Here is a 23129-nt window from a genome sequence, read left to right as displayed (position 1 = left end):
TAATATGTCATCTAGCACCAAACTGATGTTTATAGATTTGTAGTATTTACCTTCCACTTCCAAGGAAGCCGTGCCAGACACAGATCCCCCTTGGTTGGTAGCTCTGACTTGATAAACTGTGGCATCATCATCTGTGACACTTGCAATGATGAGCTGGTGGTAACCACCCTTAAACTCTTGGATCCTGTACTTTAATCCATCTGCAATGATTTCTTTGCCTTGTCTGTACCATTTCACAATAGGTTTTGGGTGACCAGTCACTTTGCAGACCAGGGTAGCATTGCTCTGATATCTGACATTTAGATTTCTCAGTTCCTCTTTAAAGTGTGGCGCCTGAATTGGGACATCAGATTTAGGAATGGCAGGTTCTGATATTTCACTCCATTCACTTTCCCCACCTAGGTTTTCACATTTCACACGGAACTCATATTCAAGACCTTCAATAAGGTTTTGCACTGAAAAGACAGTTTCTCGAATTTCTTCTGTTGTTACAGCAATCCATTTATTCTGCTTCTTCTCACGTTTCTCAAGGTAGTAATTTCTAATCTTTGCACCTCCATCACTGGCAGGTGGCTTCCAAGCCACAACACAAGAATCTTTTGTGAGAGCAGTAATAGTTGGTTTGCCAGGAGCACTTGGCTTTTCTGTTTCAAAGAAACAAAAAGGATTTTAGTCATGAGGTGAAACAAGCTGCTCTATTAAAAGCTTAGTTTTCAAAAATAAAATTTTATGAACTCCAAAGTTCTAAGAATAGCTATTCCAGAAAAACGAAATGGGTTACTTTATACTAAGAAACTTATCAAAACACAAAGTTCCTTTTTAAAGAAGAAGATGGGGTTCGTTTTTGCCCTTAAAGATGTGCAAAAATTCAATTTAAATGGGATAAAAGGTGCTTGTACTTTGCCTAAGTCTTGACTGTTTTCTTTCAAAAGTTATATCTATTAACAAGAGTTTTATGTAAAGATGGAATTTTGCCATATGAAGATTGTAGAGGTTGTACTCACCAAAAGGACTCTTAATGATCACAACTGAGGCAACCTCTAGAGGGTCACTGATGCCATAAGTGTTCTGAGCCGAAACTCGGAAGTAATAGCCAGCGTTTTCTGTGAGGTTTACAATTCTACAGGTTGTCACTGAGATGGCTGAAGACACCAATTGCCATTCAGCCCCTTCCCTGGCCTCACATTTCTCCACCACATAGTTGGTGATCCAGGAGCCTCCATCATCTGCAGGCGGTTTCCAGCTGATCACTGCAGAGTTCTTCAATAGAGCTTCTATCACAATTGGTCCTGTAGGTTTGTCGGGTTTATCTGTTGGGAGAAAACACAATTGTGTTTTTTTTTTTTTTGTAGTGTGTCTCCTGAGATCTATTTTTTCTTCAAAAATTAAAAAAAAAAAAACAACACTAAACTAAAACGAAATACCTTGTATTTCTACATCAAGGATGGCATCAACTGTTCCAAAAACATTGCTGAGCTGAACTTTATATTTCCCAGCATGAGTCTTACGTTGGACATTCTTCATGACAAGATGAGTATAGTGCTCAGTGTTTTCAATAGTAATGTTTTCTGAGTTTTGCAAAAGTTTCTGGCCATAGAACCAAGTGATGGCAGGTACCGGACGACCAATGTACATAACGTGAAGTCGAAGCGTCGAACCCACAGCACCATAATACTTCTCTTTCAGTGGGTAACCAGGATGGAACTGCGGTGTTGCTTGTAGGAGAAGCTTACTACTGGTTTCTACCTCTCCAACCTCATTTGTAGCTATGCAGGTATAAACACCTTCATCTTCTTGTTCCTCTGTCATTACTGTTAAAGTATGTGTGCGTCCGTCTGAAGACATTTTGTACTTCCGGCTTTGTACCAGCTCCTTACCAAACCGGTACCATTTAATATCAGGAAGAGGCCTTCCAACAATCTGGCATGAGAGTTGAGCAGCTTCGCCCAACGTGGTGGTAACATCCTTCATTTCTTTGCGCACTCCTGGAGCCTCTCCAGCTGAAGGATATGAAAGATAATATTAATGTATTAATATTACTACCAAATCTGTAATCCTCTGTCCTTGTATATCAGGAATGAATTTATCCTTTTGACTAACACTTTATTAGATAGCATGGTTTATATAGGAGTCTAATTCTTAAAAATTTCATAGTGCTTTTCCTGGGGTCCTATGGAAAACAGGGATTCAGTGAGCACACCATTACATTATTATGTAGAGTGACTTTTCCCTTTACATTGGGAGACATCAACAATGTATAGGAGTGGGATGCCTGGGTGGCTCAGTCAGTTAACCATCCGACTCTTGATATCAACTCAGGTCATGATCCCAATGTTGTGGGATTGAGCCCCACATTGGGCTCCACGCTGAGCGTGGAGCCGGCTTGGGATTCTCTCTCTCCCTCTCTCTGCCCCTGTCCCACTCTCGTTCTCACTCTCACTCTCACTAAAAAACAATGTATAGGGGCTTGGAGAAGTATGAATTATGTCTATAAATCTGTAGTATCTTGGCCCTTGTTTAGGTTCTGCACCTAATATCTACTGAAGTTATGTGCTTGGAATGACTTCCTGTAGAATGTATTGGCTATTCCATGTGTGTGTATATGCCAAAGTGAGTGATTCTGCCCAAACACTTGGCCTCCAATAAAGTTTTCTAGATATCTACTTAATATAGGGAAAGAATTAGCCTTAACATGTTACTTAGTTTGTAGGTCATGAGCAGAGAACTAATGCCAACTTACATGTTAGTTTAGTCTTTACAGACATAGCAGTTCTTCGAGGTCTGCTAAGCCCAGTCTCATTCTCAGCAAAAACTCTGAATTCATATTCAGTAGATTCTAGCAGACCCCCTATTGTGAATTGCCTGTCCTTGATGCGGTCCTTATTGCTCTTCTTCCAGGCACTGTCTCCAGACTGCCTATATTCAACCCAGTATCCAAGGATTTCTTTGCCACCATCACATTCAGGTTTCTCCCACTGTAGAGTGACGCTGTCTTTGGATATTGAAAGAATCTCAAGTTCTCCAGGTTGGCTTGGCTTATCTGAAATATTTTAAAACAGTTGAAAAGGGAATCAGCTTTACTGCTGAAATAAAAGAGAAAGACCAAGATGGCTTGCCTCTATGATTTGAAACCCTTTAGAAACTCTCTCCTTACCAAATGGATCTTTGCAAACAACTGGTTCAGAAGCAGGGCTGGTCTCACTTAGGCCAACATCATTCTGTGCAATGATGCGGAACTGATATTCAGCATCAGGAACAAGCCCAGTGACAGTGTACATTGTGGTCGTTATCTGAGTCTTGTTGTGTCTGACCCACTTGTCAGTTGATGTCTCCTTGCGTTCAATGTAGTAGCCTGTGACTCGAGAACCACCATCGTCTTTGGGCCGGGACCAGGACAGGCTGACAGAACTCTTGGTCACATCAAGTACTTCTGGAGGATTGCTTGGAGGCTCTGGAGGATCTGGATATAAAGTAGGAAACGTGTTAAGAGTACAACCCCATATCTTGTAAGCTGATGGCTTACAAAACAAAAGAGTACTGAAAGAATTTTTACAGTGTTGTGGTTGGAAGAGTACTTACTCAGTGGTGTTTTTGGTATGACTGGTTCCTCAGACTTCAAAGGTTTGCTTATGCCAAACTGGTTTTCAGCTGAAACACGGAAATGGTATTCCACATTCTCTTTGAGGCCTTTTACAACCAGAGATGTACCTCGGACTCTGGAATCAATGGTATACCAGGCGGCTTTAGACACTTCTCGTCTCTCAAGAATATAGCCTAAGATGTCGGCACCGCCATCATCGGCAGGGGGTCTCCAACTGACCCTTACAGAGCGAGCTTGTATGTCGTCATATTCAAGTGGCCCTTCAGGAGTGTTGGGATTTCCTATCACCCTGACTTTGATGTAAACAGCCTTCTTGCCACACTTGTTTTCCAGAACCAGGTCATAAGTGCCAGAATCATCCCTGTCTGCTTCTTTGATTACAAGCTCAGTGTGTGTTTCAGAGGTTGCAATCATGGCACGTTTACTAATATCTTGGCCTTCCTTGGTCCATTTACATATTGGGAATGGTTTTCCTTTGATTGGTATGGTAAGTCTGATGACTCCACCTTGTCTTACAAAGATACCTTCTTGGTATCTTTCATCAAGTTCATAATCAGGATATTCTGGGAAAAAAGATCCAGTTACAATTAGCATTTTTGTGGGGTGGATGGTAAGAAACAAATCTTAAGACAATCATAGCAGAAAGTAAATGATCGTATGTCTTACCGAGCATTTCAGTGACTTTGACTGTTCCTGGTACCTCAGCAGGCTCCCCAGGTCCACCAGCGTTACAGGCTAGGACCCGGAATCTGTATTCAGCGCCCTGAGGTAGGTGTGTTAGAGTATACTCCCGAATCTTGGTTGGAGTGGTGTTACATTTGGTCCATTCGTGTTGATCTACTTTTTGCATTTCAATCAAATAGCCTGTGACTTTAGATCCTCCTTCATCTTCTGGAACACTCCAGGCCAGGGAGACTGATGTCCTTGTTGTATCAGTAACTCTTGGGTTTTGTGGCTTTCCTGGAGGAGCTGGGAATAAGACAACAACATATTGTTAAAGTTGCTGCAAAGCTGAAAATCGACTGTGCCACCTAACATTCAGTTGTGTAAACATGAACTGTTGGCATTAGAATACACTGTTGTTAAAATTTTATTCATTATCATCAGTTAAAAATACTCAAAACTCTTGCTTTTTCCTTTGTCTTAAATGTGCTTTATTTATGATTACTGCCATATTACGTTCATTATCAGCTTTTAAAGTGCTTTCAGAGATATTGTTCTAAAAATTTAACACTGATATAGGGCATATATTTTAAGTCCCTTTTTTTTAAAGAGTAGGGAATAGACTCAAGAGGAGAATAAAAAATTACTTGCCAAAAGTTGCTAGGGGCTGGAGCGGGGAGGGGATTGGTGACAAATGAACTTTTTGGGCTGATGAAAGTATTCTGTATTTTTATTGTGGTGGTGGTTATATAACAGGACCTTTTCAAAACTTAGAATTACATATTTCAGAAGGGTAAATTTTACTACATTAAATTATACCTTGATACATTGACTTAATACAAAATGTATTTACCAATTGGATCCATGGCAACGATGGGTTTGGAAGGACGACTTGGTTTTCCGGTCCCTCTCACATTAATGGCTGTGACACGGTGTTCATATTCTAAGCCTTCAATAAGGCCAGTGGAACGGTACCGTGTCATAGTCACTGGTACTTTATTTACACGGACCCATCGATCTGCTCTCACTTCTTTGCGCTCTATAATATATCCAGTCACTTGGGAGCCACCATCATTTTCTGGTGGATACCAAGTCAGTGTCATGCCATCACGGGAGACATCAAATATCTGTAATGTTTCTGGAGGTCCAGGAATACCTGCAGCAAGACAGAGGTAAACACATTATGGCAATGGGAATAAATTAAAATAAAGACGCCTACATTTCTGTGTGTCTTAGCTTTTTAAGTAGTATACAAGGCTTGTGACTCTTTTTCTAATGTTTTCATTTTTGTACTTTTGAGGTTCCTCACTTTCTTCTATTTTATAAACATTTATTAAGCACACATTCTGTATTTTTTTCTGTGACCTAGCTAGTCCCTCTTGCCTCCCTCCCTCCTTCCTTTTTGCCTTCCTCTTCTCTTTCATTAAAACAAAACAAAACAAAAAAACCAAAAAAAAAAAAAAAACAAAAAAACTAACCATGTTGAAAACTTCCAAGAAAATTCAGAAACCTTAGAAAGACCCTGGGGTTAATTCTGTGATCTATTTTTGCTTAGGGCATAGTAAAAACAAATTCCTTTCTGTTAACATTCAGAATAAGGTGGGGAGAATGGGAGACTTAAGGGTCCAAGGACTTACTGATGCTGCTGCGACATTCTATGACCTCAGACTGTAAGTAAGAGCCAATCCCGAAGCGGTTTGTTGCAGCCACACGGAACACATACTCATTGCCTTCAATGAGTCTGGTAAACTTAAATGTCGGTCTAGTCACTGATTCAGACACTGGCAGCCATCCTGGACGATGGGCATCACGTTGTTCTACCACATAACCACTCAGTGGAGCACCACCATCCAATTCAGGTGGTTGCCAGGAAATGGTAATTGAAGTAGCATCAATTTCATCAATCTTAATAGGCCCAGTTGGTGGACCAGGCTTGTCTATGAAAGAGAAAGAAATCCAGGAAGTTAGTTTTCACTTCACATCAAAATTGGGTGACTGAACATCAACAACTTGTGTGTGTCTTTGTCACACATCCTTACCAAGAATGATAACTTTAATGGTCTCTGAAGTAGTTCCAGTTACATTCTTTAATTCAAGTGTATATTCTCCAGTATCTCTGATAGTGGTTTCACGGATGGTTAATTTAGCTACTTTAGTATGAGTTTCAACCGTGACACGCTCTGATTCTCTTAGTTTAGAACCAGCAAAGAACCAGGAAGCAGCAGGAGGTGGGCGACCAGCGATTGGTATCACCAGTTCTACTGGTCTGCCAGCTGGGACATGGATGGTCTTTTGAGGCATTGTAGAAAGATCGATTGTTGGCAATACTGTGAGGAAAGAAAGTAGGCATTTATTCTTAAGCATTATTTCTAATGATGAAGTATCATGAATTCAGAATTTTTATTTTACCTACTATTATTGATATTTTTTGGCAATTTGATACATACCTCTGAGGTCTTTTACAGTTACGGCTGTTACGATCTCTCTTGGTTCTGACACACCTTTCTCATTTTGTGCCCTTACTCTAAATAGGTACTGTTCACCTTCGTTTAAGGAAATAACAGTGTGCTCTAAGACGGTGGGTTTTAAGGTGACAACCTTCATCCATCTCTCAGTGCCAGCTTTGCAGGCCTCAAGAACATATCCAGTGAGTCGGCTACCACCATCGTAGAGTGGTTTTTCCCAGGCAAGAGTAACGGTTGATTTGGTGACATCGACCACTTCTAGCTTTGTAGGCACCAGAGGTACTTCTGAGACCAGAACTGCATCAGATGTTTCACAAGGTTCCCCAATGCCATAAATATTTTCTGGCAGCACTCTGAAATAGTACATGGTTCCTTCTACAAGTCCGGAAATTCGATAAAGTGTCTTGCTGCATTTGGTAGTTACTGTTTTGAATGCTCTCATGGCAGCTTCACGCTTCTCAATAATGTAATTGTTGACAGGAGCTCCACCATCAATTGTGGGAATTTCCCAGGTAATGGTCACAGAATCTCTTGATACTTCCTTAACTCTCACTGAAGGACAGGGACCAGGAGTATCTAAAAAAAAAAAAAAAAAAAAAAATAGAATGGAAGATTCATACTTATTTGCTGATTGGTTGATAGTTTTTTGTTTTTGTTTTTTGTTTTTTTACGGGAAAATGTATTGAACATAGTTTCTCTCTAGAAAGGTGATCAATCATAGGACAAAGTGTAATTTTTTTTTTTTTTGTAAGAAATCTACTCCTGGCATAGTCATTTTTAAGACAAATACTTACCATATACTTTAACAAGGACTGTTGCTGATTTCTTGCCAGATTGATTTTCAGCTTCAATGGTGTATTTTCCAGCATCGTACCGGTTAACTTTGTCCACGATAAGTAAAGAGTAGCTGTCAGTGGTGTCAATAATTGCCCGGTTTACAAGGTCAATGCCCTTCTTGCTCCATGTAATGACAGGAGGTGGTCTTCCAGATACAGACACCATCAGGCGCAATGAGGCCCCAGCTCTGATGGTCACGGTCTTCTTTAAATCATCTGCGAGTTCTAGGTCTGGTATTTCTGGAAAGTAAATGTCAAAATTTAATTAATTCATGAGCAGGTATGATGAGAAAATAATTCACCTAAAAGCTTATATTACAAATACCTAGTCTCTCCACAGGCTCAATTTCAGCAGTTGACTCGCTGTATTCACTCATACCCTTCACATTCACAGCAGCAACCCTGAAGGAGTATTTCTGGCCCATTTTAAGGTCTGGCACGGTGAATTCAGTATTTCTTATTGTGGCATTGGTATGCACTCGGTACCACTGATCGGTGTCTTTCTCTTGCATTTCAAGAACATATCCCGTGATGTCAGTGCCACCATCATACATGGGCTTGGTCCATGCCAAACTAATGCTGTACTTGGTGGTATCCACAACTCTTGGAGCAGAAGGTGGTCCAGGGGTATCTATGGAATTTAAAAAGGGGGATTCAGACATGATACAAATAAGGAAGTTTTGAGGTTTGTATTTTTGGTTTTAGAGACTCACAAGTGCATTATTCTCCCCCCACCCCACCAGTATTTCAAAAGGTCTTTTAATGTTGTAATTAAGGTTTAAGAAAAAAACCCTATAATTTATTAAATTCAGTATTTCCAAAGGCCTTTATTTAGTAAAGGATTAAAAATTTAAAAAGTGGGATTCATTAAAGATGTATCCTTACGGGCCGTAAGAAACACAAGTTAACTTATAATCTTTGCATCTTAACCCACAAGTATGTGGTTAACTGATCTTTCTTCTGATTCTTCTATCCCCAGAAGTGTAAGGCATTATTGTTCTTTGTTAGCACTCACCAAGATAATCTGTGTAATTTAGCTCTTCTGCTAATATAGGGCAGCACTGTATGCTATATCATTATCCTCATCATTATTGAATTTAAAAAATTACACTTTCTTAGAAAGCTAGATGGTTTTCTTCTTGCTACTTTGGCTAGCTATTCTGGGTTCTTCTAGTTCAGCTCATTGCTTAACATACCTGTTCTCAGGGACTTTTCCTTAGTTGCTCAGCTTTCACGGTGTTAATATCACTTGTTACCTCTATGTTTCTAGTGAGTACAGGAATTGGTTTCTTCTACTTCCCCTATTCAGCCACAGTGGTTTACTCTTTAGTCATTGAGCTCAAACTCTGTTCAAGGATTTGTCACTCATTTTTGAAGGTCTTGTGACAATAATTTTGTTAGGTACTTATTAAAATACTAAACTTTATGCTCTTCTTAAAAGAGACTTTTTTTTCTTTTTAGTAGTTATCACTGTACCACATTTTTTCCATTCTTAGGAATATTTATAAAATATATTTCTTTTGTATTAGTAGTAAAATAATTTATTTTTTACATAGACTAGAAAATATTGCAATAATTTTCAACAATGTAACTGCTAACTTATCAATGGAAGTAGTAGTTAAAATGTTCTGACTTGGCTATGCTTAAGATCTCTCTAAAAAGCATATGCTTTTCTAGATCATTCATAAATTCAAGAAGGTCTTGGAAATGGTATGTTGGAAAATTATTTGTAACATGGTTTTGATGGGCATTAGGTTAATGCGTGATTCTTAGAACTCACATGATGGTTCTCTGCATGAGATAAAGTTGGAAGCTTCACTGGGTTCACTGTTACCAGCGGCATTCACTGCGGTCACCCGGAACTGGTAATCACAACCTTCCATGAGGCCAGTAACCTTCAGCCTGGTATCATATATCACATAGTCTTTGTTGACACGTGTCCAGCGCAAGCTCTTTTTCTCACGTTTGTCTACTAGGTAGTTGCTGATCTCATTGCCACCATCAGATTCAGGTTTTGCCCACTGAATGATGATATGCTCTTTGCCAGCCCCAACTTCTTCAGGTATGCCAGGTTGTGATGGAATAGCTGTTTATATTTTTATGAAAATAAGGATGGTCAGAATTATACAAAATCACTGTTGATATGATTGTCCTCCTCTCCCCCGATCCCATTATATTTAACTACCAAGTTGTTTAAAAGTGTTAATACTCACTGAATGAGTTTCTGGCTACGATTGGCCCTGATTCAACAGGCACACCAGGGCCGTATTTGTTTACTGCCCGCACTCGGAATATGTATTCATTGTTCTTGATGAGTCTGGTAACCACATGGGATAGTGTTGGGCATTCGGCTTCAACAATCACCCAGTTGAGCCTGCTGGTCTCACGTCTTTCCACGATGTAGTGAGTTATTTCTGCTCCTCCATCTTCCTGAGGAAGGCTCCAGGCTAAAGTGCACTTTTCCTCTGTTACTCTGCTGACAGTGAGATTTCCACATGGGCCAGGGGAATCTGAAACAAGTGTAATGGCAAGCAACGATTAAGATCTTTTTTTCTACCCACACTTAAAAATGCTATAAAAAATAAAAGAACATTTGACATGCTTACCAAGGACTTTGACCATGACAGACACGGCCTTGGTCCCACTGGCATTCTTCACTGTTAAAGTGTATTTTCCACTGTCACTTCTGTCACAGAACTTGATCACAGCAGTTGCTCGTTTGCCTGTATACTGCAGAGAGACTTTCTCACAGAGATCTAGTTCCTTGTCTCCTTTGGTCCAGATAATTTTGGGTTCAGGTTTGCCACCAACTGCAGCATCAAGGACAAGATCTGAGCCTGCTCTTATGGTAACCAGATCACCCTGTAATCTGGCATCCAGTTCAGCTTTGGGTGGAGCTGTCATGGGCAAAAATAGATGTGAATAAATATAGGACAGTTTATTTTCATATAAATTGTGATAATTTAAAAGGAGAACACGAACATTGAAAAAATTTTTTTTTTATTTTTTTTTTACCATATTCATCTCGGCAAGTGACAGGGCCTGTAGATTCTGATCCTTTGCTAATTACTCCTGCTGCATTCTTAGCCAACACACGGAATTCATAAGTGTCTCCTTCACTGAGAGCAGTCACAGTGAAGAAATTGTCAGATACGATGGTATAGTTGCACTTTAGCCAGCGACCATCTCCAACCTCACTGACTGGCTTACGCTCAATGATGTAGCCCACGACCTTGCTGCCTCCATCATATACTGGGGCAGACCAAATCAGTGACACTGTTGATCTTGTAACATCTGTCACCTCTGGTCTTCCTGGTGCATCTGGAAGGGATGCAAAAATGAAGTTAAAAAATACAATTCTGAATTTTAGTACCAGTAATAATGATGATAATAAATGAATGTACCGATTAAATATTGATACATACCAACTGGGTTTTGAGCCATCATAGGTCTTGAAGCCTCACTGGCTTTGCTAACACCTGCAGCATTGAGTGCATATGTTCGGAACTGATATTCTAGTCCTTCTACCAAACCAGTCACTTTGTAGTTACACTCTAAGCATGGCACTTTGTTTTCTTTCACCCAAAGAATGGTGTTACGTTCTTTCTTCTCAACCCAGTAGCCAATGACTTTACTGCCACCATCATGGTAGGGTTCTTCCCAACGAATAGACATGGCATTGGCAGACACATAGTAGACTTCAGGTCTTGTAGGAGCACTTGGTGGGACTAAATATAAATAAAGGTATCAAATATGAATACAGTTTTATAAAATTCAAGGGAAATATTTAATAATGGACTTCGAAATATTCTTATTTTTCTTACCGAATGGATGCTCAGCAACTATTGGTGCTGATTCCAGAGGCTTGCTGACACCAAATCTGTTCTCTGAACTGACACGGAAAGAATATTCCATGTATTTTGTGAGATGAGTGACTTTAATCTGAGTGCGCTTGACACTGGAATTGACAAGCTGCCAAGCTGTTGTACCTGATTCACGCTTTTCAACTATGTAATTAGTAATGTCAGTGCCTCCGTCATCTTTAGGTTCAGCCCATGATAGGACACATGACTCAGCCGAGACAGATGAGACCTCAATGGGGCCAGTTACTGGACCTGGCCTTCCAATGACCACGACTGTGATGGTAAATGTTTTAACACCAGCTGTATTTTCCAGGGTCAAGAAGTATCTTCCAGAGTCACCTCTCATGCTGTCCTTTACAGACAGGGTGGTTCTGTCCTTTGTTGTTGTGATACTCACTCGATCTGTGTCCTTAAGTCTCATTTCTTCAAGCTTCCATGTTACTTTAGGAGCAGGACGACCAGTGATTGGAACATCAATGGTAAATGTGCTTCCTGCTTTGCAAGTTATGAGCTGATTAGTAATTCCAGTGAGATCAGCAGTGGGCTCAATTTGAGGCTCCTTGATGATGACAGAAGAGAAGGCTTCTCTGGGTTCACTGTAGCCAGCGTCATTTTTGGCCTTCACACGGAATTCATATTCAGTGTTCTCAACAAGGCGCTCCACTGTGTAAGTCAGCTGTTTGGTGTGACCAGCCTCAACCCAGAAGTCAGATCCCTTTTGTCTCATTTCAAGGAGGTAGCCAGTGATCCGGCTGCCTCCATCATGGTCAGGTTTAAGCCAAGCTAAGACTGCAGAGGATTTACTTGTGTCAATGATATCAAGTCTCTTAGGTGGAGCAGGCTGTTCTGTGGCTACGATTGGTTCTGGCATTTCATAGGGTTCACCTACACCATACTCATTTTCTGCAGAAACACGGAAATAGTATGGAACACCTTCTGCCAGGTCACTGACCTTGAAGATCTGACGAGTGCATTTTTCGCTGATAACCTGCCAGCTACGACGACTTGCTTCTCGTTTTTCTACCACATAATGATGGATTCGGGCACCACCATCAAGGATAGGAGCATCCCACATCAGTGTAACAGATCCGCGGTTCACATCCTTGAAAGTGATTGGGCCAGGTGGACCTGGAGAGTCTAGCACCTTTACAGTGAATGTGATTGACTTGCTACCACTGTTATTTTCTACAGTGAGGGTGTATTTCCCTGCATCATTTCTGTTGCAGTTTTCCACGGTGAGGGTGCTGAAGGAGTCTGTTGTATGGATATCAGCCCGAATGCTGAGGTTAGAGTCAGGTTTGCTCCATACAGCTGTAGGTGTAGGTCTACCCTTGTAGGCAATGAAGAGGCGAATACTGGCCCCAGCTCTAACGACATGAGTCTGCTTGAAGTTCGCATCGATATCTAACTCAGGAGCTGTTAATCGGTCAACTGCTTTAATTGCACCGGTCGCTTCACTGCTGTCTCCTTTTCCGGCACCATTGACAGCACTAACCCGGAATTTGTATTCTTCACCTGCCTGTAGATCAGTGACTGTATATCTTGTTTTCACACATGCCTCTGCATTTACCTTGTGCCAGTCTCCCAAGTCAGCCTTGCACATTTCAATAATATATCCAATTATTTCCATGCCTCCATCAAACACTGGCCTAGACCATTCTAAGCTCACAGTTGTCTTGGATGTATCTGTCACTTTTACCACAGTGGGAGCACTTGGTGGGCTGACTGGCTCTCTACATTTGATTAGTCTTGAGATACCGCTTGCAGGTCCTATTCCTGCATCATTTTCAGCCATGACATGGAACTCATACTCATTGCCCTCTATCAGGCCAGTGACTTTGTATCTTGTCTCAGAGATTGGTCGTTTGCTGATCACTTTCACCCATCGTGTGCTCTTCTTTTCTCTCCTTTCGAGGATATAATGTTGAATTTCGTTGCCACCATCTGATTCTGGCCTTGTCCATGTCAGCGTAATGCTATTGCCTGTTACATTACTAGGTTCTGGAGTGCCAGGAGCATCGGGAATAGCTGTGAAATGAAAAAAAATTAGACATGTTTGGTTGGAAGTTAATCTTTTGACATTATACCACTTAGTGAAAACAGACACTTACTGTATTGTATTTGAGCAACCACTGGGTCAGAATCAAGTGGCCTCCCAACACCAAACTTGTTGACTGCAGAAACACGGAATTGGTATTCATTGCCACTTATTAGTTTCGTGGCAGTATAGCTGTGGGCTTGACAATTATCTTCAATTAGTGCCCAAGCAAGTCTGCTGGTTTCCCGTTTTTCAATGATGTAGTGAGTGATGGGAGCACAGCCATCATTGAGAGGAGCATCCCACCACAGAGTCATCTTCTCGCCAGTAATATTGGTGAATCTTATTGGCCCAACTACTTTTCCTGGTGTATCTATAAGAAAAAGTTTCCAGAGTTAATTTATCCTTCTCTATTAAAATGCAACCAGGCATGTCTCTACCCCAAGACTTATAAATGGCAAGATTAAGAAGCTATTTCAGAAATACCTTGTACTTTAACTTTAATTTCTGCTTTTGTGGAGCCCGATGCGTTTTTGGCTTCCACACTATATACACCACGATGGTCCCGGGTAGCATCTCTAACAAAAAGGCTGGTGGATCCAAGGACATCAGTTATTTCCATATTCATCTTCTTTTCAATTTCTACTCCATCTCTGAACCAAGTTACTCGAGGTACTGGACGTCCCTGCACCAAAGCTTTAATTCTAAGGCTCTCTCCAGACTTAATAATGATGCCATCAAAGTACTCAGGGCCAAACTCTACGGTTGGTGGAACTACAAAAAAAAAAAAAAAAAAAAAAAAGAAAAGAAATGATATGTGTTAGTTTGGCTTAATAAAAACATAAATGTGTTTTTCATTAGCACCATCCTAAAGCGTAGAAGGTAATGTTTATCCTGTGTTACCAAGGGCTATTATGAAAGTAGGATTGATAATTAAGAATTTAGATTATGGGGTTGAACATCTGCATGCTATTAGGTTATCTCCTTTTTATGTCTGTCATGTTATTAATTTGCATTGCCACTTATAAAAAGAGAAGAAACATTTGTAGATCGCTTACTTCCTAATGCTGCTGTATAGTCAAACAAGTTCCTATAAGAGGTCATCAGCTGCACTCAAGCAAAATGCTGATTGTACTGCTGGGTGTATATTGTATTTTAGTAACTTCGTAAAGCTTGACAGTTATTCTCGAGAGTGTTTTTCTTTACTATAAATGACTGAAATCAAAACTAAGAATTCATTCCCACTTGCATGCTATTTATATGGGAATGAAGCGAAACCATAGTCATGGTAAAAAGAATTGATGCCAATGTTGTTTTTCCTTCTCTTCATCTGAAAGGTAGAAAATCTAATCCATCCACTTAACAACCCTGGGTAATCTGCATGAAATGAGATTCCTGCTCCCCCTTTTACAGACCAGGGGCCAAAAGTATCTTTAAAAAAGTGTGAATGCTTTTAATCATATTTGGAAATCAGTTGTAAATGCTTACCATTTTCATCTCTTGTCATGATAATGCCAGAAGACTGTGAGGGCGGACTTATGGTTCCAACAGCATTTCTTGCAATTATTCTGAACTCATATCGATCCCCAGGACTAAGTCCTGTGACTGTGTACTGACATTCACTGACGTCGGTAAAGTTGCATCTGACCCAACGATCGCTCCCTTGCCGTTTCTCAATGCTGTAGGCCACAATCTTACTGCCTCCATCACGCAATGGTGGGTTCCACTTAAGTGTGATGGTTTCCCGGGTAACATCAATATAGTCAGGAGTGCCAGGTGGGTCTAAAAAATTATATGGAAATTAAATGCATCATTTCTGTAACCAATTCTTCATTAGCAATGGGAGAAAAGTAAAGTGAATAAATCCATCAAACTCATTTTAATTTCAATTTTTTGTAGCATGGGTCTTTAAAAAGAACTTTAAATTATTTTATTAGACTGACTTAAAATCATTTCTTTTGCTTTATTTGACCAGCACTCTAGTGATCAGAAGATATGTGGGAAGGTGATACGTGGAAGAAAAGCAGTGTGTGATTTATTTGTTAGTGACATATTCACTTGCTGAATTAAATATGCTTGAATAATATTCACTTACTTACCTACTGGGGAAACAGCTAACGTAAATTTGCTTGGGTCACTGGGCGAGCTTAGGCCAGCAGAATTTTCAGCATATACACGGAACTGGTAATCTAGGCCTTCCATTAGTCCAGTAGCTCTATATTCTCTTCCAGATATAGGTGTTGTATTAACTCTTTGCCAGAGGATGCTGTTTCTTTCTTTCTTTTCAACATGGAATCCAGTAACTGCTGAACCACCATCGTAAGCTGGAGCATCCCAAGTTAGTGACATGCCATCAGAAGTCACATTGTATATAACTGGCTTTCCTGGGGGGCCAGGAATCCTGAACTGGTGTTTTGCCACAATAATGTTTGAGACAAGTGGCTGGCTGACTCCATATCTGTTTTCTGCCCTAACTCTAAACTGGTATTCAGCATCTTTGATTAGATTAGGAACTTTGAAAGTTGTCCTGGCAACACTTGAACACACCATCTTCCAATTAGTTTGTGAAGCTTCCCGCTTCTCAATGCTGTAACAAGTGATTTCTCCTCCTCCATCATCTTCAGGCACGTCCCATGACATGATGACACTGTCAGCCTTGATTTCATCAAATCGAATGGGCCCTTTGGGCTTTGATGGTGGGCCAAGTGTGATGATTGTAATGGGAAATGAGTTTCTACAAACTGCATTATCAAGAATAATGGTGTATTTCCCTCCATTCTCCTTCTTGACATGCTTAATATTCAAAGTAATTTTGTTTTCGGTTTTACTGTAACGAACATACTCGCTTTCTTTCAATGGCAAACCATCTTTCAGCCAACTGATGGATGGTTTGGGTTTTCCTTTATAAGGTAATTCCAGGTGCACATTATGCCCAATTCTCACAGCGACTTGTGCCCCAGGGATTTCTGACAGGTCAACTTCAGGTGTAATTATAAGTTCTTTCACTGTAATTGGCCCAATAGTGACAGCATCACTCAGTCCTTTCTCATTTTTGGCAGACACTCTGAATTCCAGCACTGACTGTTCCTTAAGTTGGCCAACTTCAATTTCACAGGTCTTACTTATGCCAGCATGTGACCATATTTGTTCACCTTTACCTTTTCTTTCCACAACATATTCTGTGATGACACTACCACCATCAAAGTCAGGCTTGGTCCAGTGCAGGGTAACAGATGTCTTTGTGGAGTCTTTCATTGAGAGATCCCGTATAGGAGCTGGTACTTCAGCAGCCTTCACCGGCTCTGTAGTGTCACAGGGTTCCCCAATTCCAATTTCATTTTCTGCAAGAACTCTGAAGAAGAATGGAGTTTTCTCTGACAAATCTGTTATCTTAAAGGATGTACTAGAACATTTGTGTGACACTGAAGACCATGTTCTCTTGGTGGCATCTCTCTTTTCAATGATATAATTAATTATGGGAGATCCTCCATCAATGAGAGGAGGATCCCAGAACAAAGTGACTGTGCCTCGAGAAACATGTTTAACCTGTAGTTTCTGGCAGGCAGCTGGTGTATCAAGCACTTTAACACTCACAGTCGAAGACTTTGGTTGACCAACACCATTTTCAATTGTAAGAATATATTTTCCTGTATCATTGCGAGTGACTTGAGGAATAATTAGTAATGAAGATGAATCAGTGTTTTGAATGTTGTATCTGGCATCACTGCCCAGATTCTTCTCATCTTTTCTCCACGTGACAGTAGGTGGAGGTCTGCCTTTAAAGGGAATCAACACGTGTACATCTTCACCGGCTTTAGCTATAACAGAGGTTCTGAGAGCCACATCTAGGTCGATCTCTGGTTCCTCTGTAGAAACAAAATGGACGTACGTTTTGAATTTTAAAGCAAGAAAATGAATGATTTCTTAGCAGCACTCTAATAAAAATAAACACACAACCATACCAGTAGGTACATACCAAGTATATCTTTAGCTTGAACAGGTTCAGTCATTTCTATAGGTTCTCCTTGTCCAGCACAGTTTATAGCAGATACCTGGAAGTAGTAGTTGACACCAGGTTTCAGGTTAGATACCACATATTCTGTAGTTCTGACCTCTCCCTTGGTAGAGACAACAGTCCATTCCTCTTCCTCTCCTTGTCTCATCGCAACAACATATCCGGTAACAGCGCTGCCTCCATCATAGACAGGTTTACTCCAGCCAAGAGTGATGGACGATTTGGTTGAATCTGCAATTCTTATCTTAGCTGGTGGGCCTGGAGGGTCTGGAATGACCATTCATAATACCACAATTACACAATCATGTACAATTTAGTGACCTCAAAGAGACATAGCGAAGATGCAGCATTTATGAGCACTTACCAATAGGATCAGCAGCTTTGTAGAAGTCAGATGGTTCAGAAAATGGACCCTGACCAGCAGCATTTACAGCACAAACTCGGTATTGGTAGTCATTGTTTTCTGTGAGTCCTGTCACTTTCTCTCTGGTGTCACGGATAGTCTCCTTTAGGACTTTAAACCATCCTAGGCTTTTCTTGTCTCTTTTCTCAAGGAAATAGCCACTCACTTCACTACCACCATCAGCAATTGGCCTGCTCCAGACAACAGTCATTGAATTCTTGGTAATCTGTGTCACCTCTGGTACGCCTGGAGGTCCAGGAGTAACTATTTAAAAAGAAAAGGAAAAGGAGTTTGAAGGATCAACACCACTGATAAATTCATTTTCAAGAATAGTAGTTTTACTTATTATACTTTCCACCTTTTGAAAAGGATGATAATGAGGGGAGATGTGAGATAAAAGAAAATCAAAATCATTCTAAGAAAACATATTCACAAACTAGCAGAATAGTTTATTTGTAAAATATTCAAGCATTTGATTTCAGTTTCCTAATGAAATTATGTCTCACCAAATGCATTCTTTGCTACCACTGGATCAGATTCCAGTGGATCGCCAATTCCATATTTGTTCACGGCTCGAACCCGGAAGATGTATTCATTTCCTTTGATAATTTTGGTGGTTGTAATGATGCACTCTTCCAAATTTTCGGACACCATAGACCACACAACGCGGCTTGTCTCACGTTTTTCCACGATGTAGTGAGTGATTTTTGCACCGCCATCATCTGCTGGCGGGCGCCAGAGAAGAGTTATCTTTTCAGCAGTGACCGTCTTGAATTCAATTGGTCCACCTGGAGGTCCTGGTTTGTCTGTTAATGAAAGAATGAAACAATATGTCAGTACTTTTTAGAAGACTACTCATTTAAAATTGCTAAGTTTTAGATAATAAGATATGATGTTGTCCTATAATCAGCACCTACCAAGGATCTGCACTCTGATGGTGGCTGAGGCTGAGCCCATGGCATTCCTTAGTTTTAATTCATAGATTCCACTATTAAGGCGATTTGCATCTTTGATGAGTATAGATGCAAGGTCAGTGGTATTTTCAACACACACCAGTGCATTGGTTTGTAACTCTTTATCATCTTTGTACCACTCAATTGTAGGCTCAGGTTTCCCAGAAATGCCAGCTCTGAGCTTCACAGCTGTACCTGCTCTATATTTGACAACTTCTGTATATTCTAGAGGCAAATCAATTACAGGTCCACCTGCAAGAGAAACAGATGAGAAATATTTAAAGGATCACAAGGATGGAAAAAATAATTGCAACTTCAAAGTAAGGCCATTGGTCTTTATTAAGTAATATAGTACTTTTTTTTTTTTTTTACATGGCAGTTCTAATTTTATTTACCTATTATTTTAATTTTTTTGTTTTTAATGTTTTTGTTTTATTTTTAAATAATATTTTAATAATGTTTTAATGTTTTATTTTTGAGGTGGACAGAGCATGAGCAGGGGAGGGGCAGAAAGAGAGGGAGACACAGAATCGGAAGCAGGCTCCAGTCTCCAAGCTGTCAGCACAGAGCCCGACGTGAGGCTCGAACTCACAGACTGTGAGATCATGACCTGAGCTGAAGTCGGATGCTTAACCAACTGAGCCACCCAGGCACCCCATATTTACCTATTATTTTAAACAGTAAAACTTTACAAGCCATAGTTCTATCCCAGATGGGGAAGAAAGGTTGTAAGGAAGCTCTGCCCTCCAATGACACACTAATTGCACAAGGACTTCAATGCCTTTGAAATGTATTTTAAAGTCTATCAGGTATTTAATTCTAAGGATAAAATGGGATATGGTAGTGAGAACATCCCTAAAGAAGTTGTATTATCCATTTTCTTTCATTTCAGATTCTCCTTTCTTTTCCTCTATCTCCTATTCTTGTTATTTTCTCTTCCCAGTTCACTGATATCCAAGTGTGGATTGTTCATGTCTGACTCTTGAAGTCTGAATTCATTACTCACAGAGTATTTCACTGGACAGATTTTCTGCCAGGCTGGTTAGAAGCTTAGGACTTTTGAGAAACTAAATTTGAGAATAAATTTGACTTGCTTCACAGTCTCACAACAGTGTTCACAAAGCCTGATTCATAAAGAGCAGCCTTGAGGTTCTCAGCATGAGGACAGGAGTGGATACTTATGCCGAGACACCATAGAGACTCCTTGAACACACGGAACTTTTAAAAAGAGTATCATAGGGTACATAACCCTCATGAAATTTTAATTTTGAAACCACTGTTGAGTTGAATCTGTTCTTTATCTTCTATAATGGTCAAGTGTGTGTATTTTGTAATGACAGCAATGTAGACAGAATTCTGGAGTCTGTCTCTTTGAATTCCCACTCTACACTGATGAGCTGCTTGATGTTGGGGAAGTTACATATAAGCACTCTAAACCTCAGTTTCTCTTCTGTAAAATGGGATAATGTGAGGGCTGTTAGAATTAGGGGAGAGAATTCATGAAAGCACCCAGTATATGTTAGCTGCTGCTAATACTATCATTAATGCCTCTGTTTAGTCTTTCATTTATGTAAGACGAAAATTATCTGAGCACTCAACCATGGTTTTAATTATTAATTCTCATGTTTTAAAATAGAAAAAAGGGAAAGTGCCAACTCATAAATACAATCAAAGAATTCTAAAAGGTTGAAGTTGCAAAGGACTTTAGATATCCTGTAGTCCAAATCTCACATTTTACAGTTAGGTCAAGAGACCAGCAGAGATTAAGGAACTTTCCTAAGATTCTCAGCTAGTTCATATACTTTCTTCAAATATCTAATTAAGGTGCATAGTCAAAGTTATTCTATAGATTAGAACCAGAAAAAGCAAGGAAAGATATTGGGTTAAAATGCTATTGGGATTAAAAGTTCTAAAAATGCTTACCATAAGAATCGATGCACGTAATGGGGCCTACAACCTCAGATGGATTGCTGACAGAACCAACGGCATTCCTAGCAAAGACCCGGAATTCATACTGGGAATTCTGAGTCAAGCCAGAGACAGTGAATTGAGTCTCGATAACATTGGTGAAGCTGGCCTTGGTCCATCTGCCATCTGGAAGGTCTCGTCTCTCAACAATATAGCCTGTGATCTTGCTTCCTCCATCGAAAGCTGGTTGTTGCCATGAAAGGTGGACAGAGTTTTTGGAAATATCAGTGATACGGACATTTCTTGGGGGTTCTGAGGAAGTAAGAGAAAGCAAATCAGTGGAACTTATGTCAACATTATTTTGCTTTTCAGAAATAAGATTTTCATTTTTAAGTAGTCAGAATTGTCCTTCTTATGAAAAATACATACCACAGGCATCAATGGCTAGGACTGGTTCAGAAGGATGGCTGGGTTTTCCAACACCAGCAGCATTTTCTGCATATACCCTAAATTCATAAATAAGTCCAGCACTGATCGTTGTGACTTTGAAGTGAGTTGTGCGGATGACCAATTTGTTGGCTTTCTGCCACAAAATACTGTTTCTGTCTTTCATTTCCAGGTGGTAGCCTATAACTGCACTGCCTCCATTGGACACTGGTTCATGCCAGCCCACGGTGATGCTTTCTCGAGTAACATTAGTGACCCAGGGTGTAGATGGTGGTCCAGGTGTTGCTACAAGAGACAGGAATCCCTTAGGTTAGTACAGATATTTAAAACACTTATGTAAATGAAAACCTGGGATCTTTGAAAAGTTCAACAACTTACTGTATGGTAATTTGACAATCACACAAGCTGAATCTATGTGATCACTGATGCCAAAGCGATTTTCTGCCTTGACGCGGAATTGGTATTCTTCTCCTGTGGTCAGTTTCATGACTTTAATCATGGTCCTTGCAACCGTTGCAGACACTTCGGTCCATACTGCAGTACTTGTCTCTCTCTTGAGTACAATGTAGTTGGTAACTTGACTTCCACCATCATACTTAGGTGGCTCCCATTTGAGAGTCACGCTTTCTTCTGTTATATTGCTAATAACAACAGGGCCAGTAGGGGGACCAGGCCTATCCAATACAATGATGTTAATGAAAGCTTTTGTTGTTCCACTGGCATTGGCGGCAGTGATCTCATATCTTCCAGCATCAGCAGTAACGCTTTCTTTGAGATTGATGGTCAGGTTCTCAGCAGTAATTTCAGTGTTAAACCTCATGGTTGCTTTCAGGGGGACACCATCTTTTGATAAGGTCACTTTGGGCAGTGGTTTTCCAGAAATAGGAATGTCAACTTTAAGGTTTGAACCAGCTCTAACATATACAGTATGACTTGGGAAATTCTTCATATCAATTTCAGGTGGTTCTGAAAGATAAGAATATGTCAGACGAAGGTGAAAAAGAGTTTCTAAAAATTAATACAAACCATTTCAAATTTTGCTTTTACATAAAATTAGACATACCCAGTTGTTCCTTAATAAGAACAGGAAGCAGAAGCTCTCTGGGGTCACTCAGACCAGCTTGATTTTCAGCAAATACCCGGAAAAAGTATTCAGAATTCTCCCTCAGACCAGAAACAACATGATGGGTTGATTTCACCACTGCGCATTTAACCCAATTTTTCTGTCCCTTTTCTAGTGCTTCAACGACATAGTGTACAATTCTGCTTCCACCGTCGTGTTCTGGCTTCAACCAGGTCAGGGAAACACTATCTTTGGATACACCTGTTACTCCAAGTTTTTCAGGTGGGCTTGGTTTTTCTAAGAAAGTAAAACATCAAAATAAAGGGATTATTACAACATTCCTCCCCTCATATGTGTTCTTTCTGCACTGTCAGAGAAAAATTTTAAATGAAGGCTACATACTTAATCTTTGATTTGAGTCTCTCTTTTCATATGACCAGTTTAGCTTCTGAGCCAAGCAAAACTTCCCCAAGCTTTGGTCATTACATGTCAGGATACGTCATTGGAGTCAAATTCAAATTAAGTGTCAAATGACTAGATTAAATGGTAAAATGCATCCCAAATTTATCATGGGTATAAAAGTGAGGAATAAGATGAACAATCTTGTAAGATTTTGGCACACACATACTATATATGTGCAGTCAAATTCAGTTATACTTAAATTCAATATATATTTTCCAATTCCAGCTATGTAAGTTTCTGCAATTTATCAACAAAAAAACTTTTTGTATTAGAGATTTCATGCTGTGCTATAGTATGAATTGTTGAGGTGTGAACTAAAAGCCTTTAAAATTAAGTGAGACTAATTAGAATGATTCATCATATTCTAGGAAAATTAATATAGATATAAGATGTTCTTTGTTTTTAAAACATA

The 23129-nt window shown here is 40.0% G+C and overlaps 1 protein-coding gene across 1 annotated transcript in view; it reads right to left on the bottom strand.

Moving 5' to 3' along the window:
* The window catches only part of TTN (titin), a 277219-nt gene that overhangs the window by 10377 nt on the left and 243713 nt on the right, over nucleotides 1-23129 (bottom strand). The window contains exons 294-324 of the mRNA XM_053907301.1: nucleotides 22256-22552; nucleotides 21571-22158; nucleotides 21175-21477; nucleotides 20761-21057; nucleotides 18802-19089; nucleotides 18391-18690; nucleotides 17846-18148; nucleotides 17443-17748; nucleotides 15566-17332; nucleotides 14955-15248; nucleotides 13953-14240; nucleotides 13540-13839; nucleotides 11390-13456; nucleotides 10991-11293; nucleotides 10581-10886; nucleotides 10172-10462; nucleotides 9779-10075; nucleotides 9346-9651; nucleotides 7891-8196; nucleotides 7524-7805; nucleotides 6712-7305; nucleotides 6304-6591; nucleotides 5902-6201; nucleotides 5118-5420; nucleotides 4268-4570; nucleotides 3580-4164; nucleotides 3155-3460; nucleotides 2741-3040; nucleotides 1425-2000; nucleotides 1005-1310; nucleotides 51-644 (exon numbers count right to left, since the gene is read on the bottom strand). Coding sequence (XP_053763276.1) covers nucleotides 51-644; nucleotides 1005-1310; nucleotides 1425-2000; nucleotides 2741-3040; nucleotides 3155-3460; nucleotides 3580-4164; nucleotides 4268-4570; nucleotides 5118-5420; nucleotides 5902-6201; nucleotides 6304-6591; nucleotides 6712-7305; nucleotides 7524-7805; nucleotides 7891-8196; nucleotides 9346-9651; nucleotides 9779-10075; nucleotides 10172-10462; nucleotides 10581-10886; nucleotides 10991-11293; nucleotides 11390-13456; nucleotides 13540-13839; nucleotides 13953-14240; nucleotides 14955-15248; nucleotides 15566-17332; nucleotides 17443-17748; nucleotides 17846-18148; nucleotides 18391-18690; nucleotides 18802-19089; nucleotides 20761-21057; nucleotides 21175-21477; nucleotides 21571-22158; nucleotides 22256-22552 — 13944 coding nt within the window. The remainder of the gene's footprint in view (nucleotides 1-50; nucleotides 645-1004; nucleotides 1311-1424; nucleotides 2001-2740; nucleotides 3041-3154; nucleotides 3461-3579; nucleotides 4165-4267; nucleotides 4571-5117; nucleotides 5421-5901; nucleotides 6202-6303; nucleotides 6592-6711; nucleotides 7306-7523; nucleotides 7806-7890; nucleotides 8197-9345; nucleotides 9652-9778; nucleotides 10076-10171; nucleotides 10463-10580; nucleotides 10887-10990; nucleotides 11294-11389; nucleotides 13457-13539; nucleotides 13840-13952; nucleotides 14241-14954; nucleotides 15249-15565; nucleotides 17333-17442; nucleotides 17749-17845; nucleotides 18149-18390; nucleotides 18691-18801; nucleotides 19090-20760; nucleotides 21058-21174; nucleotides 21478-21570; nucleotides 22159-22255; nucleotides 22553-23129) is intronic.

Source organism: Panthera pardus, unplaced genomic scaffold (genome assembly GCF_024362965.1).
Source record: "Panthera pardus isolate Hobbes unplaced genomic scaffold, ASM2436296v1 HiC_scaffold_10, whole genome shotgun sequence".
In the NCBI taxonomy this organism is placed as follows: domain Eukaryota; kingdom Metazoa; phylum Chordata; class Mammalia; order Carnivora; family Felidae; genus Panthera; species Panthera pardus.
This window is presented reverse-complemented; position numbering and strand designations above follow the sequence as displayed.